The sequence below is a fragment of the Schistocerca piceifrons genome, chromosome 4, assembly GCF_021461385.2.
Source record: "Schistocerca piceifrons isolate TAMUIC-IGC-003096 chromosome 4, iqSchPice1.1, whole genome shotgun sequence".
NCBI classification, from domain to species: Eukaryota; Metazoa; Arthropoda; class Insecta; order Orthoptera; family Acrididae; genus Schistocerca; species Schistocerca piceifrons.
The window spans coordinates 598,909,045-598,934,880 of NC_060141.1; the positions used below are offsets into that span (position 1 = coordinate 598,909,045).

Consider the following 25,836-nt stretch of genomic DNA (forward strand, 5'->3'; position numbering starts at 1 on the left):
CAGTCCCCTAGAACTTAGAACTACTTAAACCTAACTAACCTAAGGACAGCACACACATCCATGCCCGAGGCAAGATTCGAACCTGCGACCGTAGCGGTCTCGCGGTTCCAGTGTAGCGCCTAGAACCGCTCGGTCACTCCGGCCGGCTATGTTGCCCTACTCTTCCTGGAAAGTGCTCTAGTACAACAGACGGTTTGTTTGTGCGTGTGTGTGTGTGTGTGTGTGTGTGTGTGTGTGTGTGTGTGTGTGTTTCCTAAAAGTAGGATAAACTTTCACTTCTTACGTTGTAGGTTCGACAAAGAGAGGCAGCCTCTCTCCATGATTAATGAAACCGCGCTGGCAGTATCTTCGTGCAGTGCCTATGCAATGAAGCGACAGCGATGGGATAGTACACGTGGGCATCAGACGCATGAATGTATCCTTCCCCTAAGTCTTGAGTTAAAAGAACTTACGGTTGCAACCATCGGCGTTACCTATAGAACAACGTTATTTGCTCAGCATCATTTGCTATTTTTATTTCTTCAAATTGTATAAATGCATACATCAGATCGGACTTTTGTATTACAAATTAAACTTTCGTCCGTTGGTAACACCGAATACATTTTCGGTTCACCTATCACGTAGGGTAGAGAGTATGCAAAATATAGTTTCTTTGTCAGTACCGGTACCAGTCAATAACTGAGCACTAGCTTAGTTGAAAAGGAGTGAGGAACAATCGTAGAAGTACAGGCATATTGAGAATGTCCGGAACTTTATTTGTTCATTGTTGCTGTTTGATAACTATTAAACATCTTAAATACTGCACGACCTTTTAATAGAAAAGGACCGAATTTTAAATGTTTAGGGTGCTCGAAAATTGTCGTTTAAGTTTACTTACCGCTAGTGCTCATTAAATACGAGTAATCCTTGCCGAACAGCGTAATTAGACTATTTTAAGACCAGCCTCTTTCACGACTGTCGTCACAACAACCCCTATACTTCCATATTTTCCAAGTTACAAGGATCTCGTGATGTGTCAACACTTCTTGTCCAGGTCCACTCAGGAACTGGCAATTACATGAAGTATCTACATAATCTTCACCAAACGCGTCACGAGATACCTGCCTCCACAATCAAGTATACGCCTCCACGTGCCTTTTTTAAGCTCCTGATCCGAGTTACCCCCCAGGAAGATTGCCGCGAATATGAAAAAATCTCTAAGAACACGACAGGAAACCTTGGTCGGTAGGGTATATTTCTATGTTCAAGGAAAACAGGAGAACACACATCTCTCTGGCGAATTCAGTCCCTTGTAAATTTTCCTTTGCTTGGGCGCGGCCCTTCAGCTCCGAGACGACAACCTTGTACCACGGAAATTCTAGGACGGCGCCTGAAAATCCGAATTCGACTTGATTCATTCATCTTCATTTTGTGTAATCCTAGTTACAAAATACGCTACCAAGTCTCAGCATCCAAACATTATGAAAGAAATTGTCGCTGGCACCCTCCTAACACTCCTAAATAATGCCACGCAGAGTTTTATTGTGTGTGAGGCTATGTGCATCATTATTGTACCGCAAAGTGTGCATCAGCAAACGATAAAGTGGTACGGTAGTTACTGGAGAAATTTTGTTTCATCCTGTTACAGTACACAGCTATACAAGACACATCATATACGCATAGGCTACTTGACTCCGACACGCACCTATTTTGTTTATGTAGGGCCTGGAAAGTAAGTTAAGCATGTCGTCCCACGCTAAAAGCATTGTGTACAAAATCTCACATTGTTAGAATACAAGTTCTGGGTTTCCTGGACATACAGTGCTGCTGCATTAAGGATTAAAGGAGCATTACGACGTTCGATTGAAATGGCACGGCAACTGGAAACGTTCTCCAAAGTTAAAGAATGTGTGACAGTACGATTCTTGAGGGCGAAACATCTAAAGTGGAGTTTTTTTTTTTTTTCGGCATGAGTCTTCAGACTGGTTTGATGCGGCCCGCCACGATTTTCTCTCCTGTGTCAACCTTTCCATCTCATAGCAGTTACGGTCTACGTCCTAAATTATTTGCAGGACGTACTCCAATCTCTATCTTTCACTACAGTTTTTATCCTCTACAGCTCCTTCTGCTACCACTGAAGTTATTCCCTGAAGTCTTAACAAATGTCGTATCAACCTGTCGCTTCTTCTTGCTAGTGTTTCCAATATATTCCTATCCTCAACGTGGAATTCTGGCTGTATATGGATCAAATGCTGTATTGCTTTCAGATTTTGACCAAAGCTGCACAGACGTGTGTGATGCTGACCTGGTAGTCCTGATCCTCTTAGAAAGGTGAAAGAACGTGTGGAGAGAAGACATTTTCCAACTATGAGGACGTTCACATAGCTTTTTTCGACTTGCTCCGTAACCTAAGAACTGAACAATTGGTAAAATGTTCTGAGCGTTTTTTTTACAGGAACTCGGTGAATATGTTGTCACTTTGATGCGGTACTGCAGTATTCAATATAAGTTACTTGGCCTGCCATAATAACGAGTAACTTAATTTTTATAATGCCCTGGTAATATTGTTGATCTTCCTTTAGTTGTTGAAATAGGTGTCGTCTAACCATGTAAATCGATGTGGAAAATAACATAGATCCACAACCAGTTTCTATGTCAGTCGAGATCATAATTCGTTAATATCACATTCAGATTCGGAAATTTTCATCTCAAAGGCTCAGTATTACGTGTTGATAGACCGAATTATTGCAACCCACTCTACCGCGTTACTTACGCAAAAACGATGAATCGAACCGTGTTAATACAACTATACAGCGTCATAAAACAATTGCTTGCAGTCGTCCGTGGGCACAAGCTGCTGCCTCCCATAGGTGAAGCTGTTGGTAAGTGGGGAGGTGGAACTCCGCTGTTGGGTATTACTGCAGCGCGTTGAGTGGCCACTGTTCAGTCGAGAGCTCTCCGCAGGGCGCAAACGTCTCGCGAACCCTCCACGGGTCTCGGCGTCCGAGTGTTCTGCGTACCAGTTCCATAGCGGGCAAGTGCTCACGCATCGATCTATTTTCCCTAGGAGCCTCTCACCACGTATGCACGCGGAGCGCATCATTTCAAGATAATAGCCTGATGGAGAACATGGAAATTACGACTGGCGCACAGTAAGTAATGCAACACCTTTTTTTCTCGGCCAATTTCAGTCGAAAAAATGCGGAATTTTTTTATGGGAGATAATTCACGCTTCAGCTCCTTTAGGTCCATAAAGTTTCAATAGGTTGCGGCGCTTAGCCTTCCAAATGGCGTCTGTAATGGAAGTGCGTTCCAAGCAAAGACCCGTCATTAAGTTTCTTCTGGCGGAAAGCCAGAGACACACGGATGTTCATAGGCGCTTGCAGAATGTCTACGGAAACCTAGCAGTGAACAAAGGCATGGTGAGTCGTTGGCTGAAGTGGCCGGTCGTCACCACATCAAGGCCGCACGTACCTGTCCGATCTCCCGCATACCGGGCTGCCGCCTACTACTGGGATACATGCAATGTTGGAACGTGCGGACACTATCATTCGAGGTGATTGACGAATCACAGTAAAAACAGCTGGCTGCACAACTGTACATCTATGTTGGTAATGTTGACAGACTCGTCCACCAGTCGGCTATTCTAAGGTGTGCCCTCCGGTTCCACGCCACCTAACGGAAGACCATAAATAGCAACGAATTGCAGAATTCCTTGTGGGTTACAAGGCTGATCGTGACAGTTTTTCGTCGAACATGGTCACAGGCAATGAAGGGTGGTTCAATCCCTTCGAATCTGAAGCAAAACAGCAATCGGTGGAGCAGAGCCACACCATCTCTCTTCCCGAAGAAAAAGTTGAAAGCCTCTCCCTCAGGCGTTAAAGTAATGGTGACGGTCTTCTGGGATTCTGAGTGGGCTATTCTATGTCCTCTCCCACGGTGCAACTATAATCTCTGAAGTGTATTGTGTTGTCACCAGAAAATTGAAGAAACGACTTCAGTGTGCTCGTCGCCACTGAAAAGCAAACAAACTTCTCGTTGTCTATGACAAGATCTCATGGAAGTGTGCGTGACCGAGAGGAGCTCGCAAAACTTTGAGTGTTTCCCTCATCCACCCTACAGCCCCATCTTGCACTATCTGTCTTCCAGTTGTTTGGCCGTGTGAAGGTTGCACTCCACAGGAAGCAACACGTGGATGATGGGGAGGTTGCTGATGCAGCAAGACGTTGGCTCCTGCTACGGCCAGTAGAGTACCACGCGGGCATGCAGGACGTGCCAGTATGGTGCCACGAAGATTATGTTGAAAAATGGGATTTTGTAGCCAAAAGAGTGGTGAATAATACGGATTCTTGGAAACCTGACTAGAACCAACCTGCTTTCAGATTAATAAGTGTAGCGTTACTTACTGAACGCCTCTGTTATCGTCTCTCATTGTCCTCACAACTTATTCCTGATGTTCCACTCCATTCACAAGAATTTCACAAGACAGACAAGGTACATTATCCGGGATATGGAAGTTTTCCTCAAAACCTACTCCCAGGCCGGAATCGCGCAGTTACGGCTCTTGCGGCGAGTGTCGCCAATGGGCGGTTACATCAGAAGCGAGTCAGTTATTATAAGAAATAACATGTGTAAACAAATGAGTCAAATCTGATACTTTTCCCCTCAAATATTTTTTACTGTAGAATTTATTACAGAGTGGTTTTGAAAAAAGATCGGAAAAATTAATCCTACGAATACGTTTCAGTTTTAACCAAAATTGCTAAAGTCATTCCAAACAACAAGTAATTAGCGATCGATTGGACATCACTCTCAATACACTCTTTTTTCTTCCGTTCAGGAAGCTTTCCTTCTTAACTTCATTTGTAACTCGTTGAATCACGTACTAAACAAACACTCTCACGTGATTGAAAAAAAATTATCACCGTAATTTCTTAAACCATTTCTGATAACCAATTAATGTTACATTCAGCAATGAAGGAATGTACCCAGAGCACTCCTATTCAGTATTCTCCTTTGTTTTTTATTTTGACTTCGCACATAGACCACACTAGCTCATCTACGTTAATTTCGATAGTGAGCGCAGACTGAAAAATTTCTCTGGCATATCTGCTGGCATGTCGCACGGCAGACGGTAGCACTGCCTGAAGACCTGCCGTGGCGTCAGATTGCGGGTAGCGCACTAAATCCTGCAACAACGTATTTATAGTTGTACAACAAAGAGGTTTACCCATTCTTTTTTGTTGGCTTGTATGTCGGTATTGACTAGGCAAACGTGAAAGAATACGTAAACAAATGTACAGTTCTTTTTTTTGTAGCTTTCGTTCTGACGCCTCACGTACACATTATTGTACTGCATGATTAACTTCGATTAAAGGAATCGCTTTCGTTCTCAACAAACAGAAACCTCAGCGGACGCACAAATGACCTGACTCACTGAAGTATTTCAGTAGGATAGGAAACAGTGTTCCCACACGGGATCGAAGTAGGGACCAGCGTGTGAATCAGACGTGACTTGTTATACTATAGAAATGACGAACTCGGCTACTTCGTTCTTGTGCGCTCGTAGCACCTTCAGCTTTTGCTCTGCTCCCTCACGAGACGAAAGATCGACAACACACGTTATTTCTATTGCCAAGTTAGAAACTTTCTCAAGCGCCTTCAGACTTACTCATATTCGATTGACAACGAACAAGAAAGTGATTATCGTGAATATGATATTAAAATACATTCAATCGTTCTTTGCCAAATTTTGGCATAAATGTTTACCAAAATTTTGATGTTACGCATAGTTTGCCCCAAAATTGTCGGAAGAAAGAGAAATCTTTCAAAATGTTTACGAACCTTTTTTCCCATAAAACTGCGAATGTTCCTTGTGAGTGCGAGAAAAATTCGACGTAGTAGATACCGTTTACAATTTATGTTTTCCGTATCTGTAAGAAAAATATCATCCTGCAACCTGAAATGTCGAAAGCACTTTCGACGACTGACCGTACATTACCCTCATATTCTGGTATATTGAAACTCATTGTATTATTAACAAAGTTTTGTACACCACTACTTACCGATGTTTGGTATGCCCTTTCCAAGCTCGTGCCTCGCCGTCGAAACCTTGTCTGCAGATCGAAGCGTCCAGGTGCAAAGCCGTTAGGGTCGCAAGGACTGACACATTACTGACGCTTAAAACTTCTCTTGCGATTTTATCAAAATCACACTAGTAGTAGACCTTACCAGTTCCTGACTGTGTTGTCCTTATGGGCTATTGAAAGTGTACAAAACTTGTAGTAAATCCATGAGCCCAACATCGCTGTTCCCTCCCCCCACCCCCCAGCCCCTCTTATTGGATCGAAACTAGTCATTTTTTTAAGATCAGCACAGTTGCTGAAGTTTCTGCTGAGGAATTTATAGGCAATAGCGAGAATGTTTAGAAAGTAAATATGTATAAATCTAGTCCTTTGTTAGGATTCAGTATTCTCACAAGCTGAATATCGCACAAAGGTGCTTGATCATGCAGATGAAAACGAATTGCAGCGAATATTTGCTCGGTGACTGTTACAGATATTATAGTGCAGACTGCCGGCCGGGGTGGCCGAGCGGTTCTAGGCGCTACAGTCTGGAACCGCGCGACCGCTTCGGTCGCAGGTTCAAATCCTGCCTCGGGCAAGTTAGTTAGGTTTAATTGGAAGTTCTAGGGGACCGATGACCTTAGAATTTAAGTCCCATAGTGATCAGAGCCATTTTTATAGTGCAGACTGGGAAATGGAGTCTGTTTCCTTGGCTAGTGAAGGGTCCGACAAGTTTCACGGCGCTGAGGGAGGGCGGAGTAGGTGTGAAAGCAAGAGCCGAGGTGGGGCCAGCAGCGGAGCCGCGGGGAAGGATGGAAGGAAGGAACTCGACCGCTCAGGCAGGGCGTGGAAGAGGAGGGCCAGTCGTAAAGTTTAGTTTTTAGTGAAGGCGCGGTACGCTGTCCTAAGCAAACAGCGCGCCGTAGATTGCGCGCCAAAGCTCGGCCGGAATGTAATGGCGTCCCTCAGTCAACAGCAGCGCTCCAGGCCAGCGGGAGTCCGGGGAACAGTCGGCAAAGACGTAAATAACCCTCCCCCCTTCCACTCACCCTCCTCGTCCCCCCACAGAACTGGCGGTGGTTGCTAAGTATACACAAACAGCTGTAAAGTAGACTCCTGCCGCTTAATGCGTTAGTCTAGTGTTGGGCCAACACGCAAACCCAACTTCTTCCGTTCCCGGTCCCATTTCCCAGCCGTTGCTCGCCCTCCGCTCTCCGTCTTTCCGGCGGCCGTCCTCCGTTGTTAGCTGGTTGTCACCGTACACATTAAAGTCTCCAGCCGTCTTAAAACTGGGGAAACACAGACGTCCGTGACTGAAGAGGCGCGGTGCCTAAGAGCGCTGGAGCTGTCGGCGCCGAACACTTAAAAGCTCGTCTCGTAATTAAGGCGGTGCCGAGTGAGGGTCGCTATTTGAGCTCGGGAAACACTGCTCGTCCCGCCTAGCTCTGCGACGACCATCTCAGCTTGTGCCGCTCGAACAAAGCCGGAAGACGTGTCAGCGCATCGTTTCCCAATGAAGCCGATGGCATGTTGCTGACGAGCAGAACACGACAGGTGCTATAATCCGATTTCCCAGAATCTTCGCTCAGTGGAAGGGGAGCCAAAATAAGCGAACATGTCTCGGCTGATCTGTAGATACTCGACCGTTTCCGAAAAATCGACGGTCAATGTTTTCCTGGTGCTATACGTGTCTTTGAGGGAGTAATGGTTCAACCTAAGCGGCTTCGCAATTTTGCGCCCGTGTTCGAAGCCCCCTATTACTATTTTTAATTTTGCTTTTCGTTTATCTACCAATGTCCGTAGAAGATTGCTACACTAATGTTTTCCAGTGTTTACTGGAATAACGTTGCCCTTATTTGTCTACTAATCCTATGACTGGTGAATGAATTAAAAAAGAATGAACGCAAAAAATTACTTAAAATCGTTTTCCAAGAGATTCCTGTTGTGTATCTTGTTTCGTAATCAACTTCAAGTGCTCGTTTTCAGAAGGGTTATCCGTTATGTCTAGTTTGCCGTCAAATAATTGCTAACGCGTGAACTTTGCAGCAATATTAACGACCTTTCTTTCCGAAGAGAGATTTGTACGAAGAAATATCGCTGTGCCAAGGCCGTCTTCACGTGATGCTCTTCATGTTCCGAATCTCTAGGTTTCGAATGTTTCTACGATCGGTTTAACCTAAGGGAATGCACAGTATCTTCCTGAAGAATAAACATAAGAACATAAAGCAAGAATTAAGAGTCGAATTAAAAATGAAATGCAATAAAATTAGAATTTAAAAATATTGTAGCTCCTGAAAACATCATACACACATATTATATTCTATAATAAATGTACGGCACTTGTGAAACCTAGTTGTAATTTTACAGTTAACTCCCTTGTATCCCCTAATTTGATAAGAAACATTCGTGTAATAATCTTTTAGGGACATGAGTAGATAAATAAGAAAATACGAGGGTCATTCGTAAATTAAGGACCGATTGGGTGCGAAATAGAAACAACAGTGAAAATCCGATAAAGCTTTGCAGAGATCTGTTGAGAAGTGTCTCTAGTATACCTGTCGATCGCATCACCTCGTTCTTTTCAGTGCCGAGCGCACAGTGAGCATGTAAAGGTGCCTCGAAAATAGTTTCTCTCACCAAGTGTGAGGGCCCAGTAAGAGATTTCGCCTGAAGTCTTGCAGTCCACATAACACAACTGTCACGCATTTCCTTATTCATGACAACTCTCGACTGCACGCTGCAGGGGCAATAAAGATGCTCCTGCTGCGTTTTCAATGGGAAATGTTTGATCACCCACAGAACAGCCCATAATTGGCTCCCCCTGAGATTCATATCTACTCTCACTAACCGCTCTCTATGAAGACAATGTTTTCGCACAGACGAGTTGTAGACCAGCGCAGAGGATTGGCGGAAAGCACAGAAGGCTGCCTTCCGTGACGAGGGTATTGGAAAGTTGGTATAACGCTACGATAAATGTCTAAGTTGGAGCGGCGACTACGTAGAGAAGTAGCTTGAAGGCGTAGGTAACTGCCACAAATAAAATATTTTTGAGTTTCACCATGGTTTCCATTTCACGACCAATCGGACCTAACTTTCCGAATAGCTCTTGTAAAACAAAAACCACTGTCGGATTTCGAACACAGGACGCAAAAGTTAGAGCCCAGTACCCTAGCCACTGTGTCGTCAGTGAAGATGAGTTTATCGACTGCTAAGACATCTGAATTAAGTCGAAAACTTTGACGGTCGTTTTCTCACAGACGGTCGAGTATGTACAGGTAAGCCAAAACATGTGTTCGTTTGTTTTGACCCTTCTTCCACTGAGCAGAGTTTCTGGGGAATCGTGTTATCGCACCTACTTTCTTCGTTATTAGATTTGGTGGTGGCTTCGAAAAACAATATAATATGGTACTCACTGGCTAGTGGAAGGTATCCGACGCCTATTAAAGGACATGGTGAGGGTCGACTCCTTGCCTTCACGACGGCTTGACCTCTGCTGAGAACTCTCTCAGTGAAAGTCGGTGGAGTAACGGCAGCCCATTTTTTTCTCAAGAACCGAAGCCAGAGAACGTAGTGATGTTGGCCACCGGATTCTCGAGCGAAGTCGACGGTCTGACTCATCTCAAAGGTGTTCCATTGAGTTCAGAACGTGACACAGAACATTACTGTCCACAACAAATGCCTCATAAATGGTGCTTTGTGACAGGGTGCATTGTCATGCTGATACAATCGTCATCTCCGAGCTGCTCCTCTGACATATGCAACACACCGCTGTAAAATATGTTCACATGCTTTTGTATTTAGCGTTTTCTTAAGCACGATAAGGGGACCACATCCCAACCACGAAAAGTACCCTTACACCGTAACACCACCTCCTCTGTACTCCACTGTTGGAACTACGCATGACTGAAGATAATGATCTTCAGGCATCCGCAAAACCTGATTGCCAATCCAGTGGATATACCGTGATTCATCATGTCGAATCACTCGCTTGCAGTCATCAATCGTCCAGTGACTTCGCTCTTAACACCACTTCTATCAGCCTTAGTAATGACTTCAGAAATGTGTGGCTTATGAGGAGCCATTTCCATTCTTTTTAACTCCTTAAGCACAGCCATTGTGCTAAGTGGATTACTGGTGTGACCTTGGAACTCAGGGTTGATTCCATCCGTTGTTTACATGCTATTCTTAACAAAAACCCTCCGCAGTGCTGTACAGTCCCTGTTCGACATTACATGAGGTGTTCCTGCTCTTCGTTTACCTGTTGTTATTCCTTCGCGTTTCCACTTCACAATCTTCAACAGTCGGCCTGGGCAGCTGTAGAGGGGTTGAAATGTAATTCTCAATCAAGCTACATCCAATGACTAGTTCACTTTTTACGTCACTGAGCGTTCATCACCGACCTGTTCCACTATTACTGCTTCTCTGCTGATAACAGAATGCCTCCCACCTCCTTTGATACTGACAGGTCTGCCTCTCGTGACGTCTAATGATCAGTTCGGCATTACGTAAGTGTATCCGGTTACGTCTTACCGGGTAGTGTGTATTTCACGCCTTAGTGAGATACGCAATGTGGTGGCTCCAAACAATAACTATAGATCAATACATTTTCTAAAAGTGGTTCAAATGGGTCTGAGCACTGTGGGACTTAACATGTGAGGTCATCAGCCTCATAGACTTAGAACTACTTAAACCTAACTAACCTAAGGACAGCACACACATCCATGCCCGGGGAAAGATTAGAACCTGCGACCGTAGCAGCAACGTGGTTCCGAACTGAAAAGCACAGAACCGCTCAGCCACAACGGCCAGCTAATACATTTTCTACTCTTTATCGAGATCAACATAGGAACCACTGAGCTTTATCGAGATATACATTTAGATGAACTGTCGTTAAGTTTGCCAACGGCCTTGCCGCAGTGGCAGACCGGTTCTCGTCAGATCACCGAAGTTACGCGCTGTCGGGCTTGGCTAGCATTTGGATGGGTGACCATACGGTGTGTCGAGCACTGTTGGCAAGTATGGTGCTCTCAGCCCTTGTGAGTCTAACTGAGGAGCTACTTGATTGAGAAGTAGCGGCTCCGGTCTCGGAAACCGACATACGGCCGGGAGAGCAGTGTGCTGACCGCATCCCTTCCATATCAGCATCCAATGACGCCTTTGGGTGAGGAAGACACGGCGGATGGTCGGTACCATTGGGCCTTCTATCTACACAGCTCGGTTAAAAGAGACACGTGCAAATTCGAGATCGACTCGTACTCACCGCATCTTATGTTAATCAGTCCGTGACACGCCTAGTGAGTATTCGTCACGAAAATCGACAACACTGTACAAAAATCAGTATCAATAACGAACGCAAGAAGTGTATCTACGTAAATCGCATCACACTATCCTACGGTATTAGATGGGAAACTTATTCTTGATAGGCCTGTTTTAACGTCTTTTTTATTACCTTCTCCATTACTTTTGTTGGATAAATTTTCTTGTTGTCCTTACCTGATAAAATATTTGTTTTGGAAGTGGAAGTTCCACAGCTACAAATTGATTGTTTCATTTATTTACCTTGTTTGAAATTCTTCCAGAAAAAGCCTCCCCCCCCATCGCTACTGGCACTTCAGTTTACAGACTATACTTTAGGAAACTGCGTCATTTTCTTTTGTTACTGTACTTGTAGCACACTGTAGTAATATGAATCAAATTATTTGAAAAAGAAGCATTGATTTAGAAGGAAGCGGGATGGGGTTGTGCCTTGTTCATAGAGGAAGCAGCGACGGAATCCAAGGAGAGATTTTGATAGGAAATTAAAGTTCAGGGAGAAGAAAGAAAAACTTAAGGTTGGGTGATGAGTTTGTAATTTTGTCAGAGACGGCAAAGGAGTCGGACGAGTACTAGGACAGAATGGATAGTGCCTTAAAATAGGGTTGTAAGAGGAACATCAACAGAAGTAAAACAGGGGTTATGAAATGTGATCGAATTAAGTCGGACGATACTGAGGGAACGAGAACAGGAAATGATACACTAAACGTTGTGTATGAGTTTTTCTATTTAGGCCACAAAATAACTGATGATGGCTGAACTAGTGTTGCTACAATATGCAGAGAGACAATAGCAAGAAGACTTCTGCAGAAAAATAGGAATTTGTTAACATCGAACATAAACGTGATTGCTGGCTGTGTAGCCGTTCACGTATGAGAAAGATGGAATAAAAACAGTTAAGACAAGAAGAGAATAGAATCTTTATAAATGTGACGTTTCAGAAAAGTGCTGCAAACGCGATGGCTAGAGCGAGTAACTAACGAGCAGCTATTCATTGGAACTCAGGAGAAAAGAAATATTTCTGGCACAACTTGATTAAGAGAGCTGATTGATTAATAGAAAGTGCCGATGCATAAAGGATTTATCAGTTTGGCAGTAGAGCGGTGTGTGTGTGTGTGTGTGTGTGTGTGTGTGTGTGTGTGTGTGTGTACAGTGTTGGTATTCTTTTGACCAACATTAGCCTACTTTTCTAGATTTTTCCTTGGCTGAAGGAAAGTTTAAATATCAATTTTTACTAAAGGAAAATTATTTGCATTGACCTAAAATTACAAAAGTAGCTTCAGTATGGATGAAAATTTACTATTAGATTGAATTAAAAAGCAGAACAAAACAAACTAAAGCTGTGTGGGAATGTATTCTTGGCTCATCAGCGTACGCGCACACGCACACGCGCGCACACACATCCGCGAAGTATCGCAATTTTACTGTGATGAAGGAACTGCTTAAGAAAAGCGCACTTTGACGTATGCAGGATGAATCAGAAGTCATACGCTTCATAGCTGTAATAATGAATTTGCCAGCGACTGAACTGAGGAGAGGAACAGCAAACATCTTTTCAGTGCACTAGTTAGCCGAAGTGTATCAAGTAATGTAATATTACAATGCAGATAATCGGAAGTTTGTTCTGCAAGTATCTAACTGAAATGCTATTTACAATTTTATTGTGAGAAGAAGAAAGATATGCGAAAGAAACTGACTCGATGATGTTAATGTAAATTAATTTCTACGTCAAAATCTCGAGGTATTAAAAATGGGCTTATATTTTTGATACATAACGTAGAAATAAAATGCCGAATTTTTATTTCTGCATTCGAAGTGCTAGTGCATCCAGAACTCGTTTCCCTAATGAGATGTATAAAGCACGCCTTTAAATTTGTTTTCTTTTGCGCGTTTGTTTCCGGCTGTTAAAAGCATTAAAACGATACGTCGTACACGTAATATTTACGAGATGATGAAAAATCCTATGGATCAATTATTTCCTGAAGTTGTTTTAAACTGAATTAAGTAACTGCAACTGCGTCCGAACAGGTCTCGGAGACCCGACGGTACTGACCGACCGCCGTGTCATCCCGAGCCTATAGGCGTCACTGGTTGCGGATCTGGAGGGGCGTGTGCTCAACACACCGGCTATTCCGGCCGTTGTCAGTTTTCATGACATGTGCCTCTACTTCTCAGTCAAGTATCTCCTCAATTTGCCTCACGAGGGCTGAGTGCACCCCGCTTGCCAACAGTGATCGGAAGACCGGATGGTCACCCATTAAAGTGACAGCGCTTAACTACGATGATCTGACTCGAACCTGTTATCACTGTGGCAGGGCCGTTGGCTTTAAACTGAATTACATACCCGATATGAGTAAACCTGATTAAATTATTTTTCAAGAACTTGAATCTAATCTAAAAAAAAATTAATCAAAGGAATATCAGCAGTGATTACATTTCAGCTTGCCTGTGTATAAAATTTCATCTAATTGTTGTTCATGTAGTTGAAGGTAACCAGCAATACCTACCTTACAGGATTTTCGTTTTCGTCCCTCCCCTCATGTAAATACCTTCCACTGTATAATTATAGCAAAAATAAAACCAAGCAAATAATACGGCTTGTTTTATTTCAGTTTCCATCTGGCTTATTTCATTTTGGATTGTTGGCAACATTGTGTGCGTTCGGGGGGGGGGGGGGGGGGGGAGGTGGTGGATGGTTGGTTAGAGGGGAGGGATAAACATAGTCCAGAGAAATTAATATTTGAATATACTAAACAGCATTTATGATTTATGCAGTTTCTCAGTATAGGCTAGCATGGAGAACAGCCTGAAACCAGTACTCAGACTGAGGATCACAGCAACATCGTCGTGTTCTGATGTCGCCCCAGATCCAATCTCTTCCTGAACGCCTCCAGATTCCTGGTCGCAATCCGCCCGCTCTGCTGCGCTGCGCTGACGCTACTGGCCCCGGTGCAGAGTATTGTGATGACGCTGGACGCGTGTGTGGCAGGTGGCGATGGAGGCGGAGTGCGCGTGCGCCGGCCCGCCGCCCCCGCAGTTCCTGCTGCCGCCGCCCCCGCGGCCGCCCTTCCTCAGGGACCTCACCGAGTCATCGTGCGCGCAGTCGCAGCACCCCGACACCTGTGACGTCGTCGCCGTGAGTAACCGACACTCCACTCTTCTCCTCTGCACTCCATCGACCCAAACTTTCCTTGAGGCGCATCATATGCTGTCGCTCCTAAGACATCTGCCGTGTTTCCACGGTCACGCGAACAACTATTTCTCGTGTCTCTCTCTTTCTGCGTACACGACTGACTGACTGAAGAACCAGCACGAAAGCATTTAAACCACTTTGTGCATGCTATGAATTGTAAGTTTAGTGAGTCGAGTGACAGCGTCAAAGTATAAATTTAAGAAAAAAGTAGTGTCACTTTAATAACTTTCAGATACCTTGACCACACTTTTAAACACGTGTTTCGATATTCCGTCATTTCCAAAGGTTATAAATTACAGCACAAAACTGCTATCAAAAGCTGTAAAAATATCTTACATTTTACTATTCATTAGAAGCATAGTATGGTCAGTAGAATACGGTTTTCAAGCTTACCAATGTTATGTCAGTCATATAAAATCGTTGAAAAGCTGCATCGTATTTCGCCAACACTCTCTATCACGATATAGGTGCGAACTGCTACCAAGGAACAAATTGGAAATCAAGTGGGCCAAACCACTAGGCGGCACTCCATAGCTGGTTCTCGCTGCTTTTGTTTGTTCGCATCTATGTTTTCATCTTTACATAGTATAAAACAATTTCATCAGTAAACGGTTCAATTGTCTTTGATTCCTAAGGAAAATTGTGACATGTAGTATAAATTAAAGGGAACACGTTATTTAAGGTAGAGCAATTGCCAGTCTACCAGTAGCAGTAATAATTCAGTGGTTTTTACATGGCTGTATTTTGGATGGTGCTTCAGTAACACTAGTAATTGGATGTTAAGGAATTTTTTAATTACATCAGGCAATCTGGAATGATTGCCATATACTATTAATGAAAATGATGTATGGTGTTCAGAGATTACGGACTTCCTGTATGGCTCTAGAGCAGATGTTCCTAGTGGCGGAAATGGCAATGCACTGGCACCACCTGTTCTTCACAAGTGAGTGCTACATGCCTCAACTGGTATTTCTATACCTTGTAAATTCTGATAAAATGGCATTTATAAATTTCATTGATGTTTGTAATTTATGGGCTGTGAGTGCTCAATAATTCTGTTACCAGACAAATTGCCTCATTTACCCTAGCGCCACTCAGCGTCCTCTTCTGGTGTATTATTTTTGGCCACTGAAAAGATCTACTATGTACTGTTTTCTAAAAAAAAGTGCCCTTTAATGCAACATTGCAAAGTGCTTATCATGAATTGTTTATTGATGAAATTCTTGTATTCGATGCCACGATGGAAATGTAGTTGCAAACAAAAGAAATTTGCTTGTACCACGCATCCGGAGCCAGTAATAGTTTATTCCCCTTGGTTTCCAATTTGTTCCGTGGCAGCAGTTTGCACTTCTCTCGCGACTGCGAATTTTGACGAGATACAATGAGCTGGCCGCGGTGGCCGAGCGGTTCTAGGCGTTTCAATCCGGAACCGCGGGACTACTACGGTTGCAGGTTCGAATCCTGCCTCGGGCATGGATGTGTGTGATGTCCTTAGGTTAGTTATGTTTAAGTAGTTCTAAGTTCTAGGGGACTGATGACCTCAGATGTTAAGTCCCATAGTGCTCAGAGCTGTTTGAACCATTTGAGATACAATGTCTCTCCTGAACAAATTGAAATGTGTGTGAATACTTATGGGACTTAACTGCTAAGGTCATAGGTCCCTAAGCTTACACACTACTTAACCTAAATTATCCTAAGGACAAATACACACACCCATTCCCGAGGGAGGACTCGAACCTCCGCCGGGACCAGCCGCACAGTCCATGGCCGCAGCGCCCTAGACCTATCTACTGAACAGTCTTGTATGACTGACATAACATTAGTGGGTTACAAAACCATGTTCTACTCAATATCCTAGGTATCTTATCAGTGGTGAAATGTAAGATGTTTTCTTGTCTCTTGATACCAGTATTGTGTTGCATTTTATAGCCTTCGAAAATGACTAGATATCCAAACGCGCAAAGCTATTTCCGAAATAAGAAAAAGTGTAGTCAAGATCCGAAAGTTATTAAAGTGCATCCAAAAGGCCGCTTCGTCTCGTAGCATTTTAATGAAAATTGAGGAATGGTAGAAACTGAGTGAAGTTTTGAATGTTTTACTTTTGTACAGAACTTCCCCCTCAGACACATAATCTGCTTTTAGCAGCCGTACGTGCTGTGATGGCTGTCGCTGCTGTTCCATTTGCCTGGCTTACAGCTTGCACAGCGCAGTGCAAGAGTTTCGTGCAGAGAGGTTGAAAGCAATAGGAGAACACGCATTGAAATTTCGACAGTTTTAATCAGTCCCTGACAAATGTGTTGATGCTGAAACGAAATCCAATTTATACCGAAAGATGTCCAGAAGACGTCCACTTTAAAGTCCCGGCTAATTAGCGAGTTTAAACTTCTCATCGAGAACTGAATTCAAAAATCTGTGTAATCTCTGCTATGTGATACTCAGCCAAATAGTCTCGCTACTGGGTATGTGACATAAAATAAAACAGAAACCCAAGGCAACGGTTGCAGGACCAAGAAAGCGATTGCAGTTTGAAGCCGCCTCCTCCACTGTGCTGATTTTCTTTTTTCTTTTCGCTTCCACTGAACGTCCTCATGCCCGTTTGCCGTTCTCCTCGCTCCATATTTTTCTTTGCCTACTTTCTCTTTCCACCATGAACGAAACTGAAAAGTTTTACAGTCGATCTAATGGTGTAGCCTATTCTCACGAGACATTAGCTTTTGGTATGCTTACCGTGATACATTTAGTCTAGCTTGTAATTTACTGGAACTGTCATTCTTCAGTGGACCTACCGTTTACTAGACCGAAGATTTTCTTTAGAATTCTAGTCCAGAAACTGATTTTATGTTTACCTTTCTCAAGATAAATTCCTATTATCGCAGTTATTAAAGGACGCTAACGGTAAAGAGAAAATGTGGAGCTGATGAAGCTTCTTAACTAGAAATTAACCTGTGCCTTGGTCGACATTTTTTTTCAAACGCGTCCAGTAAAAGGCACAAAACCAACGAATGCACTTCTTCGTTTATGCTATATTATGTAAGTGAAGAATATGAGCTTTTGTACGAAGAATTTTTTTTATAACGCTAAAAGTTGTAATAGATTGTTTCCCCTGGTTTCGGATGCTGTCATTATCTGGTACACTTTCCTACGGGAAGCGGTATAATCCACGTGTTCATTACGCCAAATCAAAACTGGACGCAAAAGAATAAAGTAGTATTTAGTAGAAGCATTTGTTGCTTAGAAAGATTTCATTCAGCTTATCGGAGATGTGGAGCATAATTTAAAGAAGAGAATACAAACTATATCTCGTTTATTCCCTATCGCGGAAGTGTATCATCACCTGGCATAGGTGACCTACATGGTAGGCACCATCTGTTCGAAATGTTCCTGGACGTACTTCCTAAGCTTCACTCGATACATGGTATACATGACCTCTGGATAGGGCAACTTTTCGGAAGTTGTAAGTAATTACATTTTAGTGACAACACCAATATAAAAATATGTTACTGATATATTTTAATGCACTACGACGAACATTTTTTTCCAATGTGAGGATGTTTACACTGCTTTTCTCGAATGGCTCCATGACCAAAGAGCGCATATCTATCGTCAAGGAACTGAACAACTTGTAAATCATTCCGACCGTTGTAGACGCACTTGGTGACTGTGGTGAAAAATAGTCATGTATCTGTATCACTTACCTGAGTAGTGCAGCATTCAGTAAAAGCCGTTTGACGTGATATAAAACTGTATAACTTACATTCTGAAATCTTCTGTATATTGTAAACACTCCTGTTCAATAGCGTCTGTACAATGACGAGTCCACTGAACGGGGTTCCATTTTATTGAAAGTCACGTACACTACAGAAAGATAATTCTTTCACTAAGCTTATTGTCTTGAAGTTGGCCTCGTTGTCTTCTTTTCAAGGATATGATTGTCAAAGTAATATTATAGTATTTCCACGTCTGTCAAGTTGCTAGTTTACTAACAACCGACAGTCAGGTTGGTGTCCCATTGCTGTCCGGGGCGTCTGCAGGCATGTATTCGCTGGTCATCGGGGCTCAAATCGAAGCTGGACTCATCACGGACGACAATTCTACTCCAGAGTTTTAAACATGGCTGCTTGGTTCAGTGACCGTTTATAAATTAAAGTTGAAGTAAATAAGCCATAGGTCACATTCGTAGCCTTTTTGACCAAGTTTCAACTCTTCTCGGAGTTCCTTCACCAGAAATTAAATATTTAAAGTGGCCTACAACATAAGTACAAATTCATGGGAAGATTTTTTTTATATAAAAATGTAAGTACTGACTAACAGTACAAGAAAGATGCAGTACTTACATGTCACGTATAAAATAAATATCAAGAAAGAAAGGCTTCAGCCACAAAAATTTTAAAAAGAATACATGAAAGGCGAGCCACTGTGGGCTTCTCATACCTATAAAGACGCAGATAGCAACAGACTGAGGCGCCCGCACTATCAAGTGGCGGCAGATGAACACTTGCTAACGCGGGCGCCTCAGTCTGTTGCTACCTGCGTCTTTATAGGTATGAGAAGCCCACAGTGGCTCGCCTTTCATGTATTCTTTTTAAAATTTTTGTGGCTGAAGCCTTTCTTGTTTGATATTTATTTTATACGTGACATGTAAGTACTGTTATTCTGTACTTAAACTTTTATATAAGAAATTTTTTTCCCATAAATTTGTACTTATGTTATAGGCCACTTAAAATATTTAATTTCTGACGAAAGCACTCTTAGAAGTGTTGAAACCTGGTTAAAAAGACTAGAAACTGTGACCGAGGGCTTATTTAGTTCAACTTTAATTCTACTCCAGTCAATGGGATCCCAGGCCAAAGACGCCTGTGGAGACTCCCAGGACAGTAGTGCCAACCTGACTCTCGTCCGCCATACTCTCCGACAACCAGGAGTGATGGTCTGGGATGCCGTTTCATATTATAGCAGAACAGCTTTGGTTGTCATCCGCAGCACTCTTGCAGCACAGCGGTACACAGACATTATCCTGCGTTCCCTTATGTTGCCCGTCGCGGCAAGGCATCCTGGTCTTACATTTCAGCAAGATTGTTCCCCCCTGCACACGACGAGAGTTTCAGCTGCGCGCCTTCGTGCTTTGCCAAACCCTACCTTGTGCAACAAGGTCGACGGCTCTCTCCCCAATCGAGAACGTTTGGAGCATTACGGCATCACGGGCAGTGTCGTCCAACCATCTCGAGATTTTGACGATCTAACACGCCAGTTGGGCATAATTTTGCACGAAGTCCTTCAGGAGAACGTCCAGCAACTATGTCAGTCAATGCAAAGCCGAATAACTGCTTACATAAGGACCAGAGGTGGACCAACTTGTTAGTGACTTACTCATTTTGTGAAGCTCTTTCTCTTGAATAAATCATCCAATTTTTCTGAAATTATAATGATTTGTTTGTGTGTACATTTCCATTCCAGTCGGATAATTTCTTCGTGGTGCGTCCTTTTTGGTTTTAGAGTGTACTTAAAATAAGTTTTACGGAAACTGACATGCGAATATTGTAGAACACTGTGTAAATATTTATACAAATAACTGTACAAAACTAGTATACTTACGTTTTAGTTAATTTGACTATAGGAATACTGAATATGTATCCTATGAAATGATAATTCACAAAAACATGGGCGAGTTTTGTACAAATTTTCCGTTTAAATTGCTGTGAGGAGTTCGATACCTGCTGGTATCGTAGATTTCATAATATATGTTAGATTGATTACATATGTTGTTCAGCAACTTGGATGCATAGCTCCACCTGAAGTTTATTCTCAAACGAGCGTACCTATACTGACAAACGAATAGGCTTTTTCCCGTAGGAACAACGTACGTGACCACAAGGAATTTATTGCACAAGTTTATATATCCCTGAGAGAACGTGGGCCCGAGGCGGCAGTATGTGGCGCGCGCTGGGAGAAGACGCCGTCAGGATCGGAGTTAATTGCGAGAGATAAAGAGGAAGTCTTTATTGAGAGCGCGCCTAGCCTCTGACGCCGTCATAGGCTCGGCGCCGGCCACTTTTTTAACCATCGGAGCAGCAGCTCTGAGCAGCCAACAGGGCGGTAAAAAATGTAAAATAGCCGCTCGCCATCCTGCTCACCTCGCACCGGCCGGGGAGCGGCCTCCCACGCTTTTTACACCCCGCGCCCCTTTTGCGGCGCACCTCCTCCCGCCATAGAGCGTAAACAATATCGTGCCATCCAGTTTAAAGACCGAAAACAAAATGTAAAAAATAAAAAGAGGAAACGAGAGTAGACTTCCTGGCTTATGATTCGGCTTATTCCCCGGAGCTGATTGGCTTAAGTGCTCGGAGCACTTACCGTAAGTGGCTATTCCGCGGAAAGGCTGGAAGTTTCCTTCGGTGGCCCACTTCATGGCTCCCACAATAACTAAATTGTTGGCCCCTTCACGACTGCCTGAGAGTTCCCGCCCGTCTTCCAATACGGTGAGCTTTGTAATAGGGGGAGCGTGTATTGACCCGCTGAGTTTTGCAGGCTAGGATGCAGTGGCAGCTGTCCACGAGCTGCAGTGAAAAGCAGTACTTTTCTCAGAATGTATCTTCATCATAAGTGACGAGTTCTGCCCAGCTGCCTGCTTAGTGCGAACTTTCAAATCACGTCAGTCCTCCCTGCACTCAGTGAACCCGAATGCAAATGGACAGATATGTGATTTTCTTACACTCGATCTACTTCGTCGGATTCCAACATAATTACATTTCACGACTGCAGTACCAGATCGGATAGGTCTAGCATCTTATCTGCACTTTCCGTAACACTAAATCTCACTCTTTCTGACCCAACCATACGACTTTGACCAAATTACCAAGCCGCGTTCGTCTTACCCAAGGCCACTCTGCTTTCAAGAGGAGATTAAAACTTTATTCATTATCGATCGATGTAGCTCTCCTCGTGGCACTTCTCTTCTGTCTAACAGGATGCTAATATCTCTTGCCACGTTGTAAACTTTTTCCCCCGTCCATCTCATCTGCTAATCTAACCCTGTTATTTCTCACGTTTTCTCTGAGCAGTCAGACTCGTCCACATTGATGCATTCTGTACTGCTGCCACACATTCGTTAGACGTCGTTCCTCACATTTTAAAAGAGTGTAATGAGGACGTTTGCTTAAGACAGTGGTAATAAGACTGTCATTTCTTAAACTCTTTGTACGCATTACTACACATGTTACTTACTGTTCGCTTATTACGTAGTACAAATCTTAAGACTGACTAACTTAGGATGTCTGGTTAGACGTAAGGTAGGGTCTAGAGACCGTAATCCTGGCACGTGAAACAGATGCATAAATAAATAAATAGAGAAGGGCTAGGGAGCCACCGAACGAATCGTAATTAGCATTGGAGAGATATGGTTTATAAGAGGAAACGATTCATGGTCGCTTTTATAAAAGCATTACGAATATCAGGGGAGAGCTCTGTTACTTTCTGCTGGGTCAAATATACATGTATTTTTCGAGATAAGCCACTTTAGGTTAATGTGCATCGTCTAGCAGTTTTACATTGAGTTCGTGGATTCCATTCCTGAAGCTCGTTTTGTAAGTCCCGCGAAATACTTTTCAATTGCTGGTATAAGCATTTCATTCGTCTCCAATACTTTCCTGTACACGAATTTCTTTAAATATTATAAGTCTCTATCTTCGGATGACGGATCTGGTTGTACCCGCGCAATATCTTCCAAGAAATCATACAGATACTTCAAGCCTTAAAGTTTCCTACTTGCCGTAGCACATTTGTGGGTCGGTGAATTGTTCTGATGGCGTTTGAATTCTTTCTGCGCACATGTCTTCTCATCGAACTGGCCTGTAAAACTTGATTAAAATTACCAATTTATGTTTTACTCTTTGGAAGGTATTGAAAACAAGAATCCATATATGTATCCTAGAATCAATTTGAATATTTCCAGAAAATAAACAAGACGTTGAATATCTCGTTGCAAGACTATCGGCTCCCACTAACTGTTTTTATTGCTGTTCCTTGCATGAAGTCATGAACACATTTCTCCTCCAAAAATCGCCGGGCCAAATCAGGAGCAAGATTCTTTATAAAACAGTCGATACCTCCCTTTTTTCTCCTTTTCACGTTGACCTGCATTCACCATATGCGTTTTCTGTCTCGCAAAAAACATTCGGATACTCACTTCCTTGTGTTACGTATGTTTTTTCCTGATATGTCTACGGCGTTGTCAATTTTAAACTAAAGTAATCGCCGACCATACAATGCCTCGCTGTGCACATTCTCGATGTTTTTATCCGTGTTTACAGTTTTGGGATTATCATCAGCCGGAGCCCGTTTCTTGTAGTTGATATTTAGAGATTAGATTCTTCACAAACGGTCTCTAATTTTGGATAAATTTGTGATTCTGATAGGACTGTACTAAAGAACTTCATGGTCTGTATTCCAGTGTATTCATTCGAAAGAAATATACACAATAAGACTACTTTTAAAAGATGAAAAATGAAACATAGTCCGCAGATCAAGTTGAAACGTGACTAAGTTGTTGGACAACTTGCAGCAGCAGAACTAAATACTTTTTTTATATATCAACGTCATTGATACTTTGTTGTCGACAATGTGCCAGTTCAGATATGTGAGTGAAAAAAGATTTTCCTCTTTAAGGAACAATTTTACTACCGGGAAAATGGAACCTGTCGTTTATAGAGTGTGTAACTAACTACCGTCTTGGCACTAAGTTAACATTTGCATGGCAATTTTTGAAATTTCTTCATTCCTGAGATACTGTAGCTTTCAACAGCTTATGGACAGCCACACGTAACAGCGTTTACGGAAGCTCTAACTTATTTAAGGCTACCTAAAGAAACTGAATAGCGTGTGTACATTGTCATACTTATAAATGACATTTGCTATGGTATTGACGTAGATACGCCTATACATTGTGAAAATTTTTGTTTAAAATTACTTACTTCGGGAAAGACTATGCATAATAATTAATTATTGTTTCAAATGTATTATTTACATGTTACATGCGAGACTACCCATAAATTAGTGAGTCATTTGTGGAATACAGCTAATCTCTGTTCTGCGTGCCTTCAGTTTCAGCCAGTATTCCATAAATACTGGTGGACTTTTTCTACATCTTGTTATTATCTACACCCCTCTTCCGCTCAACTCATCTGTCTTTTACAAAGGAAGGTCGTGGTCGACAGATTAGTGTGCATGAAACTTTTATACTGTAACATATAACAGTTTCATATTTCCCTTCCCAGAATTACAGTCCCATCTGTTCCACTGTTCCTCTGAGTCACTAGTTCCCCTTCCCTCTGCCTCCATATTGAGGTGCTTCCCAGAACGAAACTTTCTCACGCTTCCAAAAGACGGCAGGCCATGTACTGCGAAAGGCGAGCGCACATGTGTCCAAGATCCAGGATATGGCTATCTAATGCGACATTCGGCACTTCCCGAACTCTTACAGTATTGCCATTATAGTGAAAGAACTGTCGCTGTCATACTCCCCACGACTAGATGCGAAGCTGAGTACTGGCTATTGTTTTAGATTAGAACGTGGTGACACTCGATGATCGGTAGTATATGGGCCGAACTTATGAACAGATAATATGTTGATTGTTGGAAGAGGCAATTCTGGAGATATTGTCAAAATGTCAATGAGAAAAACTGCAAAGCGACTACTTCCTGGAGCAACTGATGAAGCAACTTCCAAATAGTCACTGATTTACTATTGCTGATTTCAACACTGATTTTTGGTAGATACACCAATCCTGTTGATGACAGCGAACAAATCGGAATAAATAGCGCAGAACGAGGTCAGTGCACATGGCGACCTGATCCGAAAATGACTCACAAAAAGGTTCAGCACTCAGGTTATCTTCTGCAAGGGTTATGCAGGTAAGCGTTTCAATATCCATCTTGTGCAAGGGGTGGACATAAATACGGAAACACCTAAAACTCTACCATGTGTAATATGGAGTAGACAATCTTTGGCATTCCAACAAGCTTATCTCGGAATGGGTAATTACAGGTTTCGTGTGTCTTTTAAGGGAACCTTGCAAGATTCTTCGCCCCAAAATTGTGGCAACTTCTGGTAAACACGATGGACGCAGCTAGCGGTCACGAATCCTTCTCTTCAAAGTAGACCACAAGGACTCAATTATATTCAGGCATGGTGACTGTGGTGGCGAGGGCAGATGCAATAATTAATCCTCGTGCTGACAAAACGAGTCCTAGAGAATGCGAGCTTTGTGAAAAGGACCCCTGTAGTCTTGTAACAAAACACAGCCATTGCATAACAAACATTGTACCTTAGGATGGACCTTACCACGCGAAAAGAATCCTTGGCAGTAATCCAACCTTTCAGAGTAACCGTGGGGCCCATGGAATACAACAGTATGGCTGGACATGTCATCACCCAACCCCCGTCATGTTACACTCTTGGGAAGCCACCATAAGTTTCCACAGGAAAAAATTGAATTTATTATTTTCTCTAAGAATTCAGCTAGTCCACATAATTATTGTCAGACACTGTCTCCGTGTAGCTGACATCTCCATGTTTTGATATCAAACGTCTCTTCACCTAGCAAGTGCTCGTTCATTAAGTCATACACATTCTCACAAAGACCGGAAAACTACTGAGCCCTCCAAAACAATGCTGCCGTCTCACTCCAGATTTCGCGAGCTCGAAAACAAGCTCCTCGAAATCAAGAAGCAGACATTTCGACCAATCGGCCATCAGGGCAGAATATGGGCAGTTAAGTTGGCCATTTTCTGTTTCACGCTCATGCTGGCTATGAGGTGCAGCTTCCTGCCCAGGTGGTTTTCGTGTAGGAGTTAGGAAATATCGGCCACCCTGTGGAAATCATTCGTCTCTGAAAATAACACAAACGGTGTGGACCACCACCCATTTATAGAATTAGGGCAAGGCTGGCCCATTATCTCAGCGCCCATCCCCCGGAAACCGGTGCTGTCGTCCGTAATAGCAGCCAGCCATGTATCCTTTGTATTTAAGACCATATAAAATTTACTTTCTGTGCTATACTATATGCATTCGAAAGCAGTGCACCCCGTACCAGCCTTCCCACCAAGGAAAGATCCGTGGCAGTTCCGGGAATCAAGGTCAGGGCCCTCCACGTGGCAGGTAGGCACGCTAACTACTCAGCTACAGCTCAGCTCACAGATGAAATGGCGTAGACGTGCAATTATTGCCATCTCTTTAGGCTTTTGCATACCCTCGCAGCGTGACTGGTTTCTTACCGATATGATTCTATCCAA

The 25,836-nt window shown here is 43.0% G+C and overlaps 1 protein-coding gene across 1 annotated transcript in view; it reads left to right on the forward strand.

Annotated features, from left to right (window-relative positions):
* Positions 1-25,836, forward strand: part of LOC124796042 — a 184,276-nt gene that overhangs the window by 93,377 nt on the left and 65,063 nt on the right. The window contains exon 3 of the mRNA XM_047260128.1: positions 14,347-14,493. Coding sequence (XP_047116084.1) covers positions 14,347-14,493 — 147 coding nt within the window. The remainder of the gene's footprint in view (positions 1-14,346; positions 14,494-25,836) is intronic.